The sequence below is a fragment of the Trichoderma asperellum genome, chromosome 2 (assembly GCF_020647865.1).
Source record: "Trichoderma asperellum chromosome 2, complete sequence".
In the NCBI taxonomy this organism is placed as follows: Eukaryota; Fungi; Ascomycota; class Sordariomycetes; order Hypocreales; family Hypocreaceae; genus Trichoderma; species Trichoderma asperellum.
Genome location: NC_089416.1, coordinates 1,051,793 through 1,072,102, shown reverse-complemented (window position 1 = coordinate 1,072,102; position 20,310 = coordinate 1,051,793). Strand labels below are relative to the sequence as shown.

The 20,310-nt window shown below is 51.0% G+C and overlaps 6 protein-coding genes across 6 annotated transcripts; 3 read left to right on the top strand and 3 right to left on the bottom strand.

Moving 5' to 3' along the window:
• Nucleotides 1-82: 82 nt before the first annotated feature.
• On the bottom strand, nucleotides 83-1,893 carry GNPDA1 (Glucosamine-6-phosphate isomerase 1). The gene is made up of 3 exons (XM_024902335.2): nucleotides 1,383-1,893; nucleotides 736-1,314; nucleotides 83-661 (listed from the first exon to the last, which is right to left on the bottom strand). Exons 1-3 carry the CDS (start codon nucleotides 1,560-1,562, stop codon nucleotides 350-352), a joined length of 1,071 nt encoding a protein of 356 aa, XP_024763785.1. The 5' UTR covers nucleotides 1,563-1,893; the 3' UTR covers nucleotides 83-349.
• Nucleotides 1,894-2,783: 890 nt separating this feature from the next.
• TrAFT101_002663 (uncharacterized protein) lies at nucleotides 2,784-3,146 on the top strand (the record flags this gene model as incomplete). Its single annotated transcript, XM_024904931.2, has 1 exon — nucleotides 2,784-3,146. One exon carries the CDS (start codon nucleotides 2,784-2,786, stop codon nucleotides 3,120-3,122), a length of 339 nt encoding a protein of 112 aa, XP_024763784.2. The 3' UTR covers nucleotides 3,123-3,146.
• A 1,890-nt stretch (nucleotides 3,147-5,036) lies between these two features.
• On the top strand, nucleotides 5,037-8,752 carry TrAFT101_002662 (uncharacterized protein). The gene is made up of 3 exons (XM_024899334.2): nucleotides 5,037-7,126; nucleotides 7,213-7,785; nucleotides 7,843-8,752. Exons 1-3 carry the CDS (start codon nucleotides 6,549-6,551, stop codon nucleotides 8,285-8,287), a joined length of 1,596 nt encoding a protein of 531 aa, XP_024763783.2. The 5' UTR covers nucleotides 5,037-6,548; the 3' UTR covers nucleotides 8,288-8,752.
• Nucleotides 8,753-9,314: 562 nt separating this feature from the next.
• On the top strand, nucleotides 9,315-12,795 carry TrAFT101_002661 (uncharacterized protein). Its single transcript, XM_024903439.2, has 4 exons — nucleotides 9,315-9,596; nucleotides 9,663-10,096; nucleotides 10,174-11,593; nucleotides 11,715-12,795. Exons 1-4 carry the CDS (start codon nucleotides 9,513-9,515, stop codon nucleotides 12,327-12,329), a joined length of 2,553 nt encoding a protein of 850 aa, XP_024763782.2. The 5' UTR covers nucleotides 9,315-9,512; the 3' UTR covers nucleotides 12,330-12,795.
• On the bottom strand, nucleotides 12,545-13,258 carry TrAFT101_002660 (uncharacterized protein; the record flags this gene model as incomplete). The annotated part of the gene is made up of 2 exons (XM_024904928.2): nucleotides 12,545-12,657; nucleotides 12,733-13,258. 2 exons carry the CDS (start codon nucleotides 13,256-13,258, stop codon nucleotides 12,545-12,547), a joined length of 639 nt encoding a protein of 212 aa, XP_024763781.2.
• A 550-nt stretch (nucleotides 13,259-13,808) lies between these two features.
• On the bottom strand, nucleotides 13,809-19,813 carry TrAFT101_002659 (uncharacterized protein). The gene is made up of 2 exons (XM_024906806.2): nucleotides 16,974-19,813; nucleotides 13,809-16,889 (listed from the first exon to the last, which is right to left on the bottom strand). Exons 1-2 carry the CDS (start codon nucleotides 17,802-17,804, stop codon nucleotides 14,676-14,678), a joined length of 3,045 nt encoding a protein of 1,014 aa, XP_024760098.2. The 5' UTR covers nucleotides 17,805-19,813; the 3' UTR covers nucleotides 13,809-14,675.
• Nucleotides 19,814-20,310: the final 497 nt, after the last annotated feature.

The following is a 20,310-nucleotide window of genomic DNA, read 5'->3' as shown; positions in this document are numbered from 1 at the left end:
TAGAGCTCATGACGACAATGTCTCTGAGGCAAGAACAAATCAAGGTAGGGAAAGAAAAAAAACTATTCCATCATAGAGAAGCACAGTAGTCAATTATCTATAGCTCAGCCTTTTACAATTTGTTACAATTTTTTTTTTTTTTTTTTTTGCTAACCCTTTTTTGTATTTTTCTTTGTAGTCATTCTGCGTGGTATACAAATACATCATTTCAATACTCCTAAGTCATACCCCCAAAAAAATAACGTCTAAGGTTCCTATGTGTTATAGAAGAAAACGAGAGAATAATAAGAAAAAAAAGCGAGAGCCAACCTAATTCTAAAACTCCATAGAAAATTCCCTTTTTTTACGTCTAAGCAGTAATGGCATTCTGAACAGCCTGCTGCTCAGGGTTGGGAGTCAGCCTGTCGGTGAGGTGGGGCTCAGGGATGCGGGAGGCCATGCGGTCCGGCACCAGATCCGGTGACACCGAGCGGATGGGGTACTCGGTAGCCGGGGTAGCCCGGAGGAGGCGAGAAGTGGTGGGCTGGGGAGCGTGGATAGTGGGAGAAGAAACCTCATCGACAGTGGTCTGGGGGATGGGACCGTTGCCGGTTCGCACCTTGGAGGGCAGGATCTGCTCGAATCCAGCCTCCTGGGCAACCTTTTCAATACTCTTGAAGTACTGCGCAAGTTGATCAAAGTCAGTATACGAAGCTTGGGTTGCATGACGTTGTATATATAGCATTTCTTACTTACCTTGACGGTCTTGACCTTGAGCTCGGCAGTGGCATCCTCATCCACCACAATCATGGGATGGGGGTGAAGCTGCAGGCTGGACAAGGTCCACATGTGGTTGACACCCTCCTCGATACACTTCTGCAGAGCAAGCGACTTGCGCTGGCCAAGGATGATGACGACGACCTCTCTGGCCTCAAGGACGGTCTGGACACCAACAGTCAGGGCCATGCGAGGCACCTTGCTGATGTCGTGGTCAAAGAAGCGCGAGTTGGCAAGGATGGTGTCATAGGCCAGAGTCTTGACACGGGTACGGCTGGCCAAGCTGGAGCCGGGCTCGTTGAAGGCAATGTGGCCGTCCTCGCCGATGCCAGCAAGGAACAGGTCAATGCCGCCAGCCTTCTTAATGGCGTCTTCATAGGCAACGCACTCGGCCTCCAGGTTGGGCGCATTACCGTTGAGAATGTGGACGTTGGAAGGGTGGATGTTTACGTGGGAGAAGAAGTGCTTCCACATGAAGGTGTGGTAGGACTCGGCATGGTCGCGGGGGATGCCCACGTACTCATCCATGTTGAAGGTGATGACATTCTCGAATGAGACCTGATCGGATTTATTGCCATTAGATGCTCTGCTGGATAAGAAAGTGAGATATCGCGCTTTTTGCTTACCAGGCCGGCCTTGTACTTTTGCACCAAGACCTTGTAGACACCTAGAGGGCTGGAGCCAGTCGGCAGACCGAGCACAAACGGGTTCTCGGCGCTGGGGTGGAAGGTGTTGATACGGTTGATGATGTAGTTTGCGACATAGTCGCTGGCACCGTCGGAGTCATCGCGAATGATCAAACGCATGGTGAAGGCTGTGGGAGAAGAGGACTAGTATGGGGGATAGAGATAAAGGTAGAGAGATGGAGGCAAAAGGATGTATGAGCCAGATATTGGAGATACAGCCCTGGAAGTTCGGAGAGGGAGGAAACGGAAGAGGGGTTATGGGGAGATGATGATATCACAAGAAGATAGTGAGTAATACTCTTTGAGTTCTTCACAGAGAGAGAAAAGGAAAAAGAAAGAAACTTTTTTTCAGGAAGAGCAGGAAATCGGCTCCATGGCTTAAGAGCCCAGCTTGTATGAGGGGAGGAGGGGCCCTCAACTGCAACTTTGGGCAACGAACCGCACCCCCCAGGTTCCTGAATCGGAAGAGGCGCTTAGAAACAAAGTGACATAACGAGAACTGCGCTGCTACGAGCTACCTGCTAGGTACTACAGTATAGTGTTACGGCTGCTACCTGCGGCTGTCCCCAGACGCCACGAGCAACGATAGAACAGCTGCTCCGTTACGCAAAACGGGACGGAGACTGCGGCAAGGCAAAAGGTGACGAGCATGTACTGCACTAACATGAAACCTAAGATCGAAAGTTGCAGCGGCACGACTAGCCAGTAGTGCGTGCAGAAGGCTCTGGAGGGATCCCATGTGAGCTGTTCCGAGAATGCTAGTGGGCCGGAAGCAATGGGCAACGATGGGCATCGGGGCCTCTCAGGCGTGCACGAGTTGGCAAAAAGAGATTTTTTTGCCTTTGGGTTTCGATGGAACGTCACTGCATGCTTCCATCGGTTGCGCGCCACCTAGACAGGCGCTCCAACGGGCTGGTGGGACAGCTGGAGAAATTCCAGTGCCAGGCCGGCCTTTTCTCCACTGCGGCGTGTCTTGATGGGGCCCCTTGAGCAATCATATGCCCCGAAAAAGCTTATGTACACTCCGTTACCTCTAAGGGAAGCCTCCAAGGGAAACCGTTCGTTGCATTGCGCACGGAAACGGAGGAGACTGCTGACGTATAATACGGCTATCGTTTTGGCTGGTAAGCAGCTCATGCTCCCTGTCTTACTATGTATGCCAAGGGCAGCCAATCATCCAGCTGAGCCGCTGATGGAGCAGAGGAGAGGGTAATATTTACTATTGCTCCATGAACGGTCTCATGTCTCATCAAAAGTGGCAACTGCCTTGCCAGATCGGCAGTTCGCGACAAGCAACGGCTGTGTTCTCCAGCAAGATGGTTAAGTGGCCTCGGCGACTACATGCAAGGTGGTACTGTAGCAGCGAGGGCCAGTCTCCGTCGGTCTCTTGGCGGCTCCATCCGAGCCTGGCAGGGCGATGCCGATACAATACAGCCTTGTTGCTGGTTTATGCGTCCTATTCGTCTCTTACCATGGCTGATGGCTCCCGCAATTGCTTCAACGTTCCAGACATATCGACCCCCCCAGGCCATGGCAACCTACGCAATATTCAACACTGGCCAGTCGTTTATGATTGTGACCCCAAGCTGTCGTGCGACTCGTCTCCTGTTTGCCAATTGCTTTGCGTGCTATTACTCCATCGTGGCGCCAACGGTGTCTCAGGTCATCTCATCGTCGTGAACCCTCGTCTCGCTGGCACCCGCCCACGACCCGCGTATTCTGTCCCTCTCTCTACTGTCAAATAATTCACCGTCGTTGTATGGTCATGTCATGTATCACTGCCGAGACCCAGAAGCAACATTCATGTCCGCAACGTGAACCGTAACACAAGGGTCGATAATGGGGGCCGTTGTATTGGCGCGGAATACTACTATTGAGATATGTCGTTGGTTTGCATTTCTGCGACGCCGACTGGGCTCTAGATCCAGCCGGGCTAAAAGTCCTTTGAGCTCTGAATTTCTGAATTCAAGTTAGTGACTGTACTTGTTAACCAGGGCGCTACACAATGATTCTCGTACGCACCAGTATAATGCCATTGTCGCCAACGGTTTTTGCCCAGACATGCCAGTACGAGTAAGCGCTTTCATGGGCTCCTGTGGACGAGGGTTAAGCGATCTTATGAATGCACAGATGGCCGCGGACATGACACACTGCGACTCTGCACGTTCGGAGTGTACTAATATAGTAGGAGCAATTACGATAGACGCGCTTGTCTGGGACGCACCATGTGCAGATGCCCAAAGTGCAGTAGTATTTAGGGCAGTTAGATGAAGTTGCATCTTGCATTCTATCCAGCACAGGTCCCTTATCTCGCTATCTCTACGCATAAATGAACAGACAGGGCTGGTCCGACCCTGCAGTGACGATAAAGGAAGGCGTTTGCAGGAATAAAGTTGGACTGTTTCGAGATCGAGGCTTAGCGCCTGCACCGCGGTCTGCGAGAGAGAGCTAGCTCTACGGATGCTATTACCACTTTCTGTTGTTGGACTTGGACGGAGACTAGGACATGATCACGAGCGCCAGTCGACGGAGAATCCCACTTGATCCATGGCATGACGATTGATAATGCATCTTCGCCGCACAGGGCACTCATCCCTAGAGAACTGCTGACTACTGCAACCAGCATGCTACTGCGGCGAGTAGCACTACTATCCATCTACCACTACTGTATCAGTGGGCAATAACCTCCCACCGTGGCGTTTTTTTCGCGGGGCTGAACCTGTGCTGCTAACATCATGACAGCACGCTTCAATATTTCTTGAGCTGACCCCCAAAGAAGGCTCTCTAAATGGGGGAGAACCTTAGCCCGAGCCATTGGCATAGCGTACAATTAGAGAGATATATCTTACTACGGAGCACTAGAGGTAATAGTTGAGAATTTGGAGACTCAATTTTGGAGACTGCAGAGATTATTGGAGAGCATTTGGAGAGCGCGCGCAACCTACCAGGGCTTTGCGCCACAGAGAGATTTGCGGCTTAGGGTGCCACCCAACGCAGCGTAGCACGGCGATGGCGATGGAGCGGCTGAGCGATGGCCGTCCGGGTTTGGATGCCAGGAAATAGCGCGCCTGGGTTCGTCAACTTCTATAATTATCACCGAGGAAAGTAGATTGCGCACCATCGCAGCGATATAGACTACATCTCGCACCTTACCTTAGGAGGCAGAGTTGAGGATTGTAGTATCTGCCAACTATGTAGTATCAAGCTGCTGTCATGCATACAAAATAGTAGCATGTACCAGGCACTGCTTGCCCCGGCAGGGATCAGCAACGGTTAGACTACGGGCTGCCGGGTACCTTGAACCTCTCGGTAGGTGCTAAAACATCATTAAGATTCTTCGTATTCGTAGGGGGAGCAGCATCAAATGACCGCCGCAGCCTTGTTGCATCACGCAAACACCCGCTTGCAGCAGATTGAGCATGTTTGGGCATGCAATTTCAATTCCAACCAACAGGTTACCACCTCCACAATCGCCAGACCCAATGGCAAAATTTCCCGGCCAGCTGGCTAGCCCCCCCTGTCCATCCCGCTCCTTAGTCGCCGTCAAACCTCCACGCTACCAGCGCTCCACCGCAACGTTACAACACCAAAAACCTCTTCACCACTTCGTCTGGCTTTTTTCTGGAGCTCTTCCAACAACGATTGTGCTTCGCCTTGCCTGCTGGCCTTTGCAAGATGAGGCGCCACTCCAGCCGCCCACCATCTCTGGCTCTCCACCTGCTAGCGACCGTCCCCCTGGACTCTGCCCCCTGGTCCTGATTCAGTTGCCCACACAATAGACAAAGCCTCCTTTCTTCGAGACCCCTTCGACCGGCAATCTTGGCGCAGCTGGCTGGTCGCATGCGCTGCTGTGCCAAATACGGGGGAAAATATGGAGTACATGCGCTGCTGCGCTGTTCACTGTCTTCGTATTGCTGCCTTGCCACTGCAATGCGATACTGCTGCTAGCATTGCTGGCTTCTCGCTCCGGCCGCCGATGTGACCCCATCCCACACGTTATTTTCCAGCTTTGTTTCTCTTTCCTGCTGGTTTCTCCCTCGCCCTCTGCTCTTTTGCCTCCAATCTAGCTATCCTCTAGCTCTCTAGCTGTCCTCTAGCCAATCGACAGCTCCACCGTGCCGTGCGACGTTGAGTATTCTGGGGCCTGTGCATGGCGGCGAAAAAGAAGCTCTCCCGGCAGTCTTCTCCCCAAGGTGATAGCCCGCCGCAAAGCTCCATCCGGCACCTCGGATCAACCCTCTCGTCGGACTAGGCCCTGTAACCTTTGGACACACACGCCTTTTGCTGACTGACCTGTTACCTGCCCGGCATACATTACATTGGCAAGGACCGCTAGCCGTCGAGCTGGTTACCTGCCTAGGCTCTGCGTCTCTCACCTCACCTTGTTGTGGCTGGCCGAGCCCTGCCATTCGCTGAAGCAAGCAAGCAAGCATCCCGCGTTCCATGCCACATCCACATCCACATCCCTATCCATAGCCGTCGGACTACAAGTATACGTGCTATTACTGGCAGCACCACCACGGTTGCTAGTGGTACCTGCCATCTGGACGGCGTACTCCGTATCCAACGCTCGACTCGGCCGGACAACCGCATCTCTTTTCCCCATACGACCCTCTCTCGACCCTCTTTCCTTCACCCCATTCCCAGCTGTGAGGTGGCCGTCGCCCGAGATTGCATCAGCACGGGGCAGGTTCCATTTCCTCTTCCACCATCGCTGCCTTGGAGCCGCTTCTGCCCTCCCTTTCTGCCCTCTTGGTCGCCTCTGCTGCCCCAGGTCCATCAGTCCCGCGCCCGGAGTCGTGCCTGTCGATCGTGGCTTGCCTTTGGCTCTACCACTTGACCTCCTACTTACGACGTCGCTTTCCCATCCTTGCGAGGGATAGTACAAGTTTTCGGCGCTTCTTTTGCCGCGATCCTACCACCGCCATCTCACCCTCGTTTACCTGGAGACTCTCTCTTACTCTCTTTGTTACCTAAAGCTGAATCCTCCTTTATATCAGCCTCATCTCGCCCTAGTCTCATCCTAGATCCTACTTCTTTCGACTCCTTCTTCTTTTTTACAACCTTCTATTCTCGGTATATGTCTTTGTTTGACCCAGTTTAGCAATGACACAATTCCGGAAAGCATTCATGGCCGCCGTTGTGAAGAGCTTGCTGCGAGGCAAGACCCTGATCCAGGCCATCCTATCCTTTTGGTTATCGGGAAACAGGAAGAGCAAAGAAACCGGCACACAGAAGAAGACTCTCCAGCAGTTCCTCAAGGATGCCGAGGCCGCCCTCGTCGGTCCCATCAGCGGCGATGGCCTTCAAGAGCTGTCCGTCAAGTTAAAACAGCAATTTCTCGACGCCCTTCAGGCTGATGTGCAGTGTATGCTTCCCTCATACAGCCACCAGTTGCCAGCAGGCTCCGAATGTGGACAGTTCTTGGCCCTCGATGTAGGTGGATCGACGCTGCGGGTTGCCTTGGTCGAATTACGAGGACGGGAAAAGGGTTCCGAAAATGCCACTGAGATTGTGAGCATGCAAAATTACCGCATCACCAAGGAGATCAAAGATTTGGAGGGAATGGCCTTTTTTGAGTGGATGGCTGCGCGTATTACTGAGACGATCCAAACAACCCTTAAAAGAGAGCACAGTGTCGAAAATCCGCTGCCGATTTCGTTGGCATGGAGCTTTCCTATCGAGTATGTATTCCTATTTCAAGCTACCCCTCTCCCCTATTTCACCTCTATTCGTATTTGTTCCCAAAACTGACGAGGAACAAAAACAGGCAAACTTCCCTGGGTGGTGGCAAGCTTTCAGCCATGGGCAAAGGCTTTTTGGCCGATACTGGCCTGGTTGGGCAAGACTTGGGAGACATCGTCAAGAACGCATGCAAAAATCAGAATCTCAATGTCGAGCTCAAGGCGATTTTGAACGACTCGAGCGCCTGCCTCTTATCCCGAGCTTACTCCCACTCCTCGACCAGATTTGGCCTCATTTTGGGCACTGGTATCAACATCGCCGCCTACTTGCCCGTCTCATCCATCAGCCGATCAAAATTCGGCGAGAGACCAGCGGGCTGGTTTGATGAAGCATCTCACGTCATCGTCAACACGGAGCTCGGCATGTTTGGTTCCAAAATCCTACCGTTGACTCGATGGGACCGCCAGCTCAGCAAGGAGCACCCCAGACCCGACTTTCAGCCCTTAGAGTACTTGACTGGCGGCATGTACCTCGGCGAGATTGTCCGATTGATCTTGGTGGATGCTATCCAGACGACTGGCCTTTTGGGCGGCGTCGTCCCACCCTCCATGACTGAGCTTTATTCCCTGGGCACCGAAACCATCTCAATGATCGAAGGGTAAGTTTGCATGCAAATTGCGATAATAAACAGAACTAACGCATTGTCTATATTTAGTGACACTACTACCGACTTATCACAGGCCATCAGCTGCTTCTCTGAGAAGCACCCTTCATCCCATGCTCCTAGCGTCATTGATATGAGCGCCATCAAGGCAATTGCATCCTTCGTTTCAGTAAGAGCAAGTGCGCTGATCGCTTCCGCTGTCTATTCCCTTTGGGATATCCGTCAGGAGGGCGATCAAGAGTTGCTCTCGACTCTCCCTGAATCATCTCCTCTTCGAGCCACAGTTGAAGCGGACCTTAACATGGAGAAAACCACTGTCGCGTTCAACGGCAGTGTCATCGAGCAGTACCCTGGATATTTGGCTAGTTGCCAACGATACATCAACGAGTTATTAGAGAGCAAAACATCTGTCGAACCCAAGTCCATTGAGCTTGTTTCTGCCAAGGAGAGCTCATTAACAGGAGCTGCTGTGGCACTGGCTTGCGTGGACTCATAGGAAGAGGGATAAAAGCAAACTAACAACAAAAAACTGCATCTTAAACTTCTTTTTACGCCTTCGTCCAAGAGAAATTTCTGAGTGTGTGGTTGTGTGCAAGGTAATGATACCTGGGTTGATGCGTCATGTTTATTTATTTATTTATTTGGGATATACGGGGTATGCGAGGGTGGTGCATACGTAGAGGCGCAGGTTTCAGCATTGCTTCTTTCTCTGGCGCTCTTGCCTGTTTCTTCTTCTCCGACTTTTCTTCTCTTTTCTTTTCTCGGCTGTATGTTTTTCATTCCTTGTAATTTCCTCATTTTTCTTCTTCATGTTTCATCTGTTTTGTTGGCGATGGTTATAGTTTTGGGGCATTTGGTGGTGCGCTGCTGCAAAGAGCGAATGTTGCGTCGTAGATTCAAACAGCAACAGGTGTATATAAACATTGCATGTCTTGGATCAAAAGAAAAAGCGTTACACTCCTTAAAAAGCTATAATTTACTATATAACACTTCTCAATTTTGTTTCTGTGATGAGGGATATTTTGATTTCACTCATGCATTCAACGTCAATTATATTTTACTTACTGAGCAGATATCCCCTTAGAAAGAAGAAAAATGCTCCTATGCACCTGCTGTCTATGATACAAGATCTTTGCAATCTCTTCCGTTTCTTATTCATACGATACCACCACTGCAAGATGTAGGATTACGTCAGGGGTTGGGATTTAAATTGTAAGACGTTTGCCCTGATGCTGTTTTTGAGAGCTATAGAACGCTTAATAACATTGAAGTCTTGGGACGCAGCTACAAGTACAGCGGGGCATACCCTTGCTAGGGGCTCCTCATGTTCGCGTGTCCCAAGTATTGATACCCTCGATACGCGCCTCCGTAGGCCAATCTACAAGTCCAGGTACTGTCTGCTAAGTCATGTGACAGCCTGCCTTCTTCGCGTAAAGAGCCCAAGGAGCGCGTCTGGCCACAAACAAAGAAAGAGCTAAGCAGCGTGCCGTACCTGCTTCTGGCTACGTCAATATTCACGCTTATCCTCTTTTTTTTCTTCTGATGCGCTCAACTCCCTTTTTCTTTTCTCAGACTGCAACTTCAATGCTGCTTTTCGCATACAACGGATACTGATTCGAAAAGAAAAGAAATTCTGAGAGCTGGCATACAAGATCTGCGCAGCTGTTGTATGTCTGCAAAAAGTTGGCTCGTATCATTGAAGCTATCACCTCCCTCCCACCATGGCTGATGCAGCCGGCATATTCAGCGAATGCGCCATTGCATTCGTGCCCAGCGCCTCGCTGCCTCCAAAGCTGATCAGCAGTGTACGTGATTCATCTATTTTCGCGACATCAAGATCCTTTTATATCTAACCCCCTTGATTTCTACAGCTCCAAGCCATTCTGACAGAACACGGCGCCACGGCGGTCGACTATCGACGTGATGGATCCCTCCCGATTGAACGAGTCACACATATCGTTTCCAACACGATTGATTTCCCGCAGTATGTCGAGTCACAGGCGTTCATGATCCCCGTTGTGTCAACACAGTGGATCACCGTCTCAATATCTCGGCGGAGGCAAGCTCAAGTACGACCGTTTTCGCCTGACCCCCGCATGATTTTCTCAGAGGTCATGGTTACATGTGCAGATCTGCCACAGATGGACAAGGAGAGCATCCTAGGAGCAACCATGGCGCTGGGCGGACAAGAGTCAAAGGATGTAAGCAGATTGACGACACACATTTGTGCGCTGTCCATGAGCCATCCCAAGGTTGTCACTGCGCTGGAGAAAAACTGGAAGGGCAAAATTGTATTGCCACACTGGTAAGCCTCTACATCACTTGGCAGATTTTCATGTTCATTCTTTTGGTATAAAGCTTGAATTAACACATTTTGCTCAGGTTTGACGATTGCTTCAAGCTGGGAAAGAGAATCGACGAAGGACCGTATCTTCTTCCCGACCCCGAGATTCTGAAAAAAGGCCCCGACGAGGACCTCGATATCCCATCTAACAATAACTTGGTCGGAGCGTCATCAGCCAATCCCGAGTTTATATCTCTATCAGACGGAACCTCTGCCAGGCCACCCGTTACTGTCTTCCAAGACAAGAAAATCTTGCTCGGCGCGGATCTGAAAATCACCGCCCGTCTTGAGAATGCCCTGAAGGATATCATTGTTTACGGCGGCGGCCGGCTGGTGCAAGATGTCGATGACTGCGACACGTTGATCTGTCAGTATCGGGATGGCGAGCAGTACGTGCGAGCTTCTCAATCGTGCAAAGAAGTTGGCAACTTATCTTGGCTCTATTTCCTCATTGCTCATAATGACTGGACGTCGCCCCTACGGCGACTGCTTCACTATCCCATTCCCAAGAATGGTATCCCGGGCTTTAAGGATATGCGCATCACTGTATCCAACTATGGTGGTGAGGCACGTATATATCTTGAAAACCTCATCAAGGCTTGCGGTGCTGAGTTCACTAAGACGATGAAGGCGGACAATACCCATCTCATTACAGCTCGCAATTCTAGCGAGAAGTGTAAAGCTGCTCCTGAATGGGGTATCACCGTTGTCAACCACCTCTGGATTGAAGAGAGCTATGCGAAGTGCGAGATCCAGCCGGTCAATGTGAAGAAGTATAATCACTTCCCCATTCGGACAAACTTGGGAGAAATCATTGGGCAGACCACATTCAATGAGTCTAGACTGAGAGATTTGTTTTATCCCGGAGGCGAGGAAACTATGTCACCAAGAGCCAAAAGGAAGAGAAAGATTCTCGAGGCGGCAGAGGACAATGCATATTCACATGGTCCCATGGAGGGTGTCGTGATTGGCGAAGTTGCACAGGAAGGAGAGTCTGATGCTATGCAGGAAGACAACAGCGAGGAGGATATCATTCCATCATCAGCAGCAAAGAAGGGCCGGCCTAGCAAGTCTCTCGTAACACCCAAAAGAACCCGACCTGTAGACACAGGCAAAGAAAATGAGACGCCTACATCCTTGTCTACTGGTGGACGTAGTGCTAAAACAAAGGCTATGGACAGACTCTCATTAATCGCTCCAGATATCGCTCTCTATGAAAAGGAAAAGAAGAGAAATACTAAGCCGGGAATTCCTTTTGGTGGCAAGCTAGCTGCGAAGTTGACAGAGAAGGAGAACATCAACAGCACAAAGAGTTCAACGAGCCATAAAGATGGCGATGACGATGAGGATCGACCGGCCAAGAAGTCGCGACCATCTCTGCCTGGCGTTGAGATGCGCATAATCTTAACAGGGTTTACTAGATGGGTGGGAAGTCAGATCAAAGAAGATCAGGATCGGGTGAGTTCTGAATGTTTTGCCTTGTTTTAAGCTCTATTCTCTATTGCTCCTTTTCTATCCTTTCTCCTCCCCCCTAAATTTGGCACACTAATATGGCGCGCTGCTAACGATGTATCTATAGCGAAAACTCCGCGATCTCGGTATTCAGATTGTCCAGGAGGGCCAACCCTGCGACTATCTAGCGGCACCGCATGTTGTGAGGACAGTCAAATTCCTATGCGCTTTAGCACGCGGACCAACTGTCATCTCTTCTACGTTTATTGAAAAAACCCTTGAGACGGGCAAGCTTCAAGATGTGGAAGACTTTATCCTCAAAGATGACGAGGCCGAAGCCAAGTACGACGTTAATCTCGAAAAATCTGTCGCCAGAGCCAAGGCTCACCGCGGCAAACTCCTTCGAAGCATTCCTATATACTGCACTGATAAGATCAGGAACGGACCCGAGAGCTATCGCGCGATTGCAGAAGCAAACGGTGCCATGTTCATGATCTATCGCGCACGAAGCGGGACGACTATCAAGCCAACCACCGCGGAGGAGGACGGGTTTGCCCCTCCTGAGCCAGTTTATCTGCTTAGTGGTGTCACCCCGGAAGAAAAGCAGCTGTGGAAACGCTTCAAGGAGATGGCAGAAAATGGCCATATGGAGCCCAGAGTGGTATCGCCAGACTGGCTTCTCGACGTGGCGATGGCGCAGCAGGTGCGGTTTGATAAGAAATTTCTGCTCGAGGCAGAGTAAAGACGCCGATTTATGTGTATAATTCAGTGGGCGCATCTTGTTATGACACATGTATATGACGGAGTTTAGGAAGGAAGCATGAGTCGGTGTTGGAAGGACCAATTAGTTGACAAGTCGCCCTTGTGCATGGTTATGGTGGTAATATGTCGGACTGCAGTTTTGCAGCATTTCGCTTTGTACTTGTTTTAGTTAATCGAGATGGAGGGGGTGTCGCCTCAGAAGAATTTGACACCAAGAGAGTCTTCAGAGCCAAAGATCTGGGCTTTGCCCCGTTTGACGAGGATGTTTAATGCTTTCATGAGTACGCCGTTATCCATGCCGTGGAATTCTGTCACATCTCGTTTTTAGAGCCCTTTCCATATCCAGTGTGCATGGTTACAATGCAAGAAGTAACAAAACATACCTGTCCCTCGCGTGTTTTCTCCCTCTGTCAGTTCATAGACGGTCAACACGCTTCCCTTTTGCGCCGTTTCATCCACATAGGCCTCTATCAGGGCAGCCCACTCCTGCGGCTTGCGCCAATATATCAGCACCACATCCCCACCACCACCAGCCGCCGCCGCCGCCGAAGAAGAAGAAGAACCATCGCCACCGCCGTTATTGCTGCTGGTGCTGCTGCTCCCCGCATCCCCAGGCTGGAGATACTCCGCGCGGCCGTCCTTGCGCATAAAGTCGACGACCTCGCGGATGTCGGGCGGCGCGAGGCGGCGGTCGAGCGCGCGGTTGAAGAAGAGGTCCGACTCGGCGGCGGCGGAGAGGGCGAGGCGGAAGATGCGGTGGTGGCGCGCGTAGGCGAGGACGAGGGAGGACCATTTGGTGAGCTGGGCGTGGTGGATGGTCAGGTTGGGCTGGCGGGTGAAGAAGGCGGGGAAGAAGTATTCGCGGGGGAAGGGGAAGGCTGTGGCTGGAGGGGCGGTGGTGGTGGCCATTGTGTGTGTGCGTGTGTGTGTGTGAATATATGAGGGTTATGGGAATGAGTTTAAAAAAAAAAAGAGAGAGAGAGAGAGAGAGGAAGATGGTAAAGTCAAGACTGTTGGCTGATGGCTGCTGGGTTTAGAAGGGGGGAGATCGTAAGTTTTGCGGGTAGTGCTATTAAGGGTCCTGCTGGTCTGGGCGGGATGATGACGTTGCGCCACGTGGGGGGTTTCCATGGCCTGTTGGTGCGGTACGGTATCTGGAGCCGAAACAGTCTGTCTGTGCCCTTTGGCATATTTTGGAGCAGAGAACGATGCAGCTTCTCTTTGGGAAACTAAGAAGATATGACGAGAAGATAAATACACACAAACAAGATTCACAGAAAGCGCTGCACCAGCAGAAGAGATGTGCAAAGTTAGCTGTGTATTAAAAAGAAAGGGAACTTGCTAATAGGTACTTATAAAACACGGCGGCCGGGAGTTGAAGTTGAAATCTGCCAAGCTAGAACACACATCATGACTGTATTTGTCGTCTAGATTTAAGCCACCAAGAAGTTGATGCGCCCCAAAGTTTCGCTTCTTTCATGTTTACATGTTGAATCTAGTGTAACATGGAATTTTACCGCATGTTTGCCTTGCCTTCCTTTGTATTAAAACTATATGCGACTCGCGTCTTACATAGACTATGTACCTATTTACATGCGTCATCACCAAGAAACGACAGGCTATGAGCAACAATTTCATATACATTCACAACACACAATCATATATAATAACATCGATCTTTGATTTTCTTCTTTTCATTCTTGGGATTCCCATATCCCTTCTTTGATGAGCGCCGAATTAATAGCAAAAAAAGGCCCAAATTTCACTATGCACTATGCCTAACCAGGTATCGAACCGCAAGCGACAAAAGAAATATCAAGGAGGTTAAAAAGAAAGAGGGTAAAGGATACAGGGTTGAAAGAAAGGGAGCAAATACTAAACAGAGATAGTCCCAAATAGCCCCAAGAAAAAGAAACGAGAAAAAAAAAGAGGGAAATAAGGGGGGGGGCGAAAGGAAAAAGTTGTCCTGTTATGAAAATACCATGGTTAATTTCCCTAAACGCTTCTGCCGACTTCCTTCTAGAATTTTTTTTCCCCTGCCTTGTAGCATAATAACATCGTAATGAGGCCGGTCACTCCAGATATAAATTTTTCTATATACACACATATTCGCAGGTAAGAGGGACGTCGCCTTGTAAAAATCGTCGTCTTCCGTCGTACACCTGGTATAGCTAGTCTCAAAAAGAGATAAAATTGGAAATAAAGGATAAAACGTTCGAAAGGGCCGAAAGATTAAACGAGAAGTGGAGTATCGCAAAACAAATCTTGAAACATAGTTGTGCATCATGTCGATTTTAATTCTCCCCTCTGCAAAATCCATCATCAATCATCGGTATATACCTTCGTCGTCGTCGTCCGTCATGGTTTCGTAGCCAGTATCCATATCCATGCCTACCGCTCTTTTCGTAACGGTTAGGCATCGATTGATTACTTTGTCTTGGAGGTCGGGTGCTACGCCGCAATTTAGCGCCAGTGGACTGCCTATCCAAAGCCGTAGAATGGCAGCCAGCCTCTCTACAAGCGGTGCAAAGCTGTTTGTTGTATCCTTGTGCTTCAAGATCTGCTCTAAAACTTCCATGGCGGATGTAAAGCTCAAAAGCGACATTTTCGTTTTCGTTGATAAATCAATCACCTTTTCGATAGAGGCTCGGACGTATGTTTTGTTGCTAGCAACCTTTCCACCCAAACGTTTAATGTGAGCAGAAGCTGTTGCACAGCGCAGGCAAAGCTCAAGGTCGGGATCAGGATTATTTGACTGAGTAGGAGAAAGCGGTGCGAGGTTGGTAAAGGGATTCGGTTCGGCGGTAGCAAATGACATAGGTTCGATAAGCTGGCTGCTGCTAGTGTCGATCCGAAGGACTTGAACAGCGGCAGCAATATTTTGTCCACGCGAATAAGTAGCGAGCACAGAACGGGCCATAATCGCCCGTGCTCGAGCATGAGAACCGAAAGGCGCGACTTTGACGGCTAGTTCCATTATTCCCTGGTCCTTTGATGCCTCTTGATTGTCATACAGTGTGCTCGTCAAGATATCATGCACCTTGGCTGTTGACCACCAAGCCGCAAGAGCATCCATGGGAGATCCAATAGCGGTGTCATCGACTACCGAATCCATGCCATCAATCGGGATCGCATTATATGTTGTTTCCAAGTTGAACGCCAAGTTGTGAGCTCGTTGAATTACTGTGGCAGTGAGGACTTTGTCACAGTCCTGTTCTACCAAAGCAGCCAAGTGGTCGGGCAATATCTGTTCAAGTCGCTTCTTCTCGGAGTCTTCGTCTTCTTGGTGGCTATTCATCAGCCTTTGGTTCAGGTCTCGAGCGGCATTCCATTGTCGCTGTGCAATCTTGGCGGCAAAGAAGTTAACTAGTCCTAGCTGATACCATTTCTGACCCAGATCCCACAATAGGACGCGGACATGAAGCGCTTTGAGCATCAAACCGCTGGGTGTATTCGGCACGGTTCCAGAGGCGAGGAGTGTTAGAATAAGGCGGGTCGTGCAAATCTCTGCGTCGCCACCAGTGAGCTGGGCATCAAGAGCGGTAGCCCAGGCGCTGACTCGAGCCACTTCCTGCTCAGGGGTCAATCCGGTTAATAGTTGGTAGGCTTGGACACCAAATACATTGCGTACACTAAGCTTGAGTGTCTTGAGCATCAACGCGGCGGCTTCCAAGAAGAAGTTGTGGTGAGGTACCCAGACAGTCTGGATCGCCGTCTCCCAAGCACGACGGCGGAATCCGATGGGAGATGCGGGAGAAGGAGCAGGATGTATAGCAGTAGATTGCGGCTTTTTGGGGCTTCGATTGAACGAAGAAAATATCGATGGTATGAAGACCCACAGCATCAGGCCGAAAAGAATCATAAATTTGAGAGGGATGCCGGCTTCAATTCCAAACCAGTGCAAGTGAAGTTGTGATGGGACATATTTGAGAAGCTGTAGGGGGACGGCGAATAAGCCGCGGCCTTGAGGCTCTTCGTTGCTGGTCTCGTCTTCCCGAACTGCCTCCAATATCATCAGTCCGGCTAGCGAGCCTACCATGAGTTTGCCAAAATAGGGGCCTGCATTGTTCCATCCGTTCTGCTGCCCTTGCTGCTGCATTTGTCGAATCTGCTGCTGGCCGACCACTGATGGACTCTGGCGGAATAGTTGCTGCTGTTGAGGCACAGGATATGGCTGGCCAGTGGCCATTTGCGCAGAAAGGATTCGTTTCATGTCCTCTGGAACATCGATCATCCCAGCAGGTCCAGCACCGCCTTCTTGAGAAATTTCTAGTGGAGAGGGTGTCATTTGCGGCTGCTGTTGCTGTTGCTGCTGCTGCTGTTGCTGTTGGGATTGCTGTGACTGTTGCTGCGATTGGCCATCTTGGGGATACTGCATCGGTGTGGGCTGCTGCATCGACGGGATAGAACCATTCATGGCACCGGCCATGAATAGCTTCTCGAAAGCGGCGATTCTCTGATGCATGACGCCATTTTCATCCAGGAGCCGGTTATTCCTCTTCTCCAGATGCCGAATGTATTCCGTGGCTTTACTTAAAACCTATTCATCAAACGTTTAGTAATTCTGATCTTCATCGGTCCCTTAATCGTAGCGTCAAGAGCCATAAACACTGGAGTTACCTACAGTTGCTTTATTCAGCTTATGAGCCGGTGTAAGACCATGTAATTCTTCACGGTCCTCGGTTGTGTCCTCTCCTCTTGCGCTCTTGCACATGATACGCAAGCTGGGGACACTATCTCTCAAGGCGGCAATCTTGTCATTGATGTTGGTGCGATAGCGCTTCTCAATCATGTTGTGAGCAGTCTTCTTGACCGGCTTACCGCCTTCCTCAAGAAGGTCATCGTCGTCAAAGTCATCAGCCGAAACCTTTCGCTTCCGAGAATCTCTGTGGGAGCCTCCAGAGACGTCAGGCGATGAGCCGACTCCTGTCTTGGCCGACTCAGGGCTGGAGGCGCTCTTAGGCGATCCGTACAGAAGATGAGGGGGCATTGCGATGTTTCGCAGCTGTTCCTGCACAGCAGGACTCAACTTGGTCACAGAGCGTAGGGGAGCTTTTGACACTGGGAGGGCAGCGCCCCGCTTGGTAGCCACTTGACTAGAGAGGTAGACTGACGTAGGATCGATGTTGGGCAGTCCAAAGCCACCAAAGCCGGAAGAATCGGGTAACTGTTGCTGTTGTTGAGGGTCAAAGGTCGGGGTTGGCCAGGACGGGGACAAGTATCCTGGATGCGCTGAGGGGAGAGCGGTGTTGCTGGCGCTGCTGATGTCGTACGAGCTGGCTTGCGGCGAGGCATCCAAAGGCCAGACGCCAGCATCGAGGAAAGCGCCGGAGGGATCGCCGTTGGGGAGAATTGGAGGATCTGAGATTGCATCGAGAGGCACGGGGCCATTGTCTATGAATCCGAAGCTCGGGTCGTCAAACCCAAGCCCACTGGTGCCATCCTCATCCGCCATGGGAGGGGAAGAGGAAGGACGCTTTGGGGGAATAGCGGCTGCAAAGACCGGGGGACGCTCTCCGATCAGCTCATGCAGCGACAACCGGGCTCGACAGACCGAGATTGGGCAGAATCTGAGACCAGGTGAGGAAGCGTCAGGGTCTAATGAAATGTCACTCGATTGTTGGGAGAGAATCGTGCGGTCGACGGGCGAAGTGGACTGAGTGATGCAGAAGTTGTGGACGCTCTCACGAGCGATAGCACGATCAGATCAGCTGTTTTTTCAGTTTCTTCCCTGGCGGGCCCAGGTAGTGCACAGTTTAAAGCGGGCGGAGCTGCTGAGACGCCCAGTGAGCGCTGCCGGCCGAGTGGATGGCCAGGGACAGCGTGCAGGCGAGACGATGAGATTTGACGGTAATCTCAAGAGGTGCAAGTGCTACTGCGCAGTATTATTACTCCTTAGAGAGAGACGATACAACAGTACGGCACTTTGGGGAGTGTGGACTATGAAAAAAGGGAAAAGCTCTGAGAAGTGACGACGACGGAACAAGACGGTAGCCAGGGGGGTCTTGATTCAGCCCGGCGGCACTAACGCCGTAATGGTATACCGCACAGTATGGTGGTGTTCCGTGTCTTGGTCTCGATCCCTTTAGCAGTGGAATGGGCAGCCGGCTTGTGGTTCTTCTGTCTCTGGGCTGCAGGATAGATGAAGGATGGTTTGGATCGATGGATCGACGGGGTTGGTGGCAGATCGAGGTGTGATTGTGAAAGTGACTGTGATTTCCTGGCTCGATTCGGTTCGGTTCGATATGATACACGTATGGCCGCTGCTGCTGCGAGGGCTTCTTCTTCGCTGGGGCCACGGCAATGCGGTACGGACAGCCGGAAGAAGAAGTTTGCCCAAAAGAAAGGTGTGCGAGATGAGACAACCAGGCTGCACAGGAACATCGTACGATCCGGAACCGATATCAGGCGAGGCTACGCCAAAACGAGCAAGGAAAAAAGCTAAAAGGTAAAAGACGTACCCGACACTTCCCCCACCTCCCTTGGCAGCTACCTGGTGGAGGCAGTCACTGCTACCTACCCGGTACTGGCGGCGCTAATACGAAGTGCGGGTGCTTATGACCAGAGCCTCGAGTACACCGTTGAGACAGCGCCAATGCTCCACCTCCTTGTTTCTTGCTGCCCAATTTTTTTTTTTTTTCCTTTAATTCTTTTAGTTATTCGAACGACATTCGTAGTTATGCAGGCAGCCTCGTACTGCCACTCCTGCTGTAGGTACCTAGCAGGCATCTCTGCAATATTCCGTGCTAGTGGGGGGTGCAGTATGCTTCATAGGCCGCATGCCAAACCAGAAAAACACGCGCATATCGACATCGGGATGCTGCAGCATCCGTATTACTTTGCGCAGGCGTTGCTTGTACAACGCGGTACTTGTACCACTCGCTGCCTGCACGACAAGCCGGACGTCCGCCTAAGCTGTCCACATAGCGCCAAGTACTGAGTACATGCCAATACTTGGGCGAGCTGCCGCTCAAGGCGTAGGAAGGGGCCCATCTGTATCAGAATGGTACTAGCGGCCGTGGCATTTTCGTGTGCTCTGTTCTGCTATGCTCCTTACTCGAGGGCCTACTTACAGAGCATATGCGCCTTGGGCAGCTGGCGGCACCGAGGAAATGCTCGAGGCTCGGTAATAGCCCGAACAACATGGCGATTTTTGGGAGTGCAAAGGCAGCGGTCCCCATGCCAGGCGTCGACTTTGCCAGTACCCAACACCGGGCTAATACCCAGTAGATGAGTAATGTTCCGTGCTTGTATTATCCATTAGGCGTGCATAACCCATCCAATCTTAGAACCATCTCGATGCATCAATGATGCCTCTGAAAGCGCAGGGCCAAGCGACGCGAGGCGCGAGCTGAACCTCAACAGCGAGGTAAGTCCGCTTAGCGCGACATGATTGTGGTCTGGCCTGCATTGCGTTCCCAGAAGTGAGAGCTGCCCAGAAATGAGAGCCGCCACATCAGCAGCATTTGCGTTTTGTGGCTCAATCAAGGCGCTAAGATTCATTCTCTCCGTCAGCCCTGTGAATCGGCCTATCTGTTAGTTCTCTGTCGTCCTCGTGGCAGCCCCAGTATACTGCTTTGTATACTGGCTTTGCTCCTTGTATGCTTTGTGCCCAGCCCAAGGCTCCATAGCAGCTCCCGCTGCCAGGTACGCGCTAGCAAGTGAGACATAGCCACGTGAATTTGCCGCCATCGCCGCCATCGCCGCAATGTGCCGCACCATGGCCACAGTTTTGTTTCGGGTTCTCGGTTCAAAGTACGATATTTCAGCCTTTGCTATTCGCTCTGCCATCAAGCCCCCTGCCCAAGCACAGTAGTCGCCGTTTTTTGAGTCACTTGAAATGTCTTCAGCCGTGGCCTTGGCTGCGTGTGAGCACATTTCCAGTGCCACCCCAAATGAGTTATTGGGGGAACGACCAGCCTGTAAATTGTTTCCTTCTCAGCTCCTTCTTCCTGCTGGAG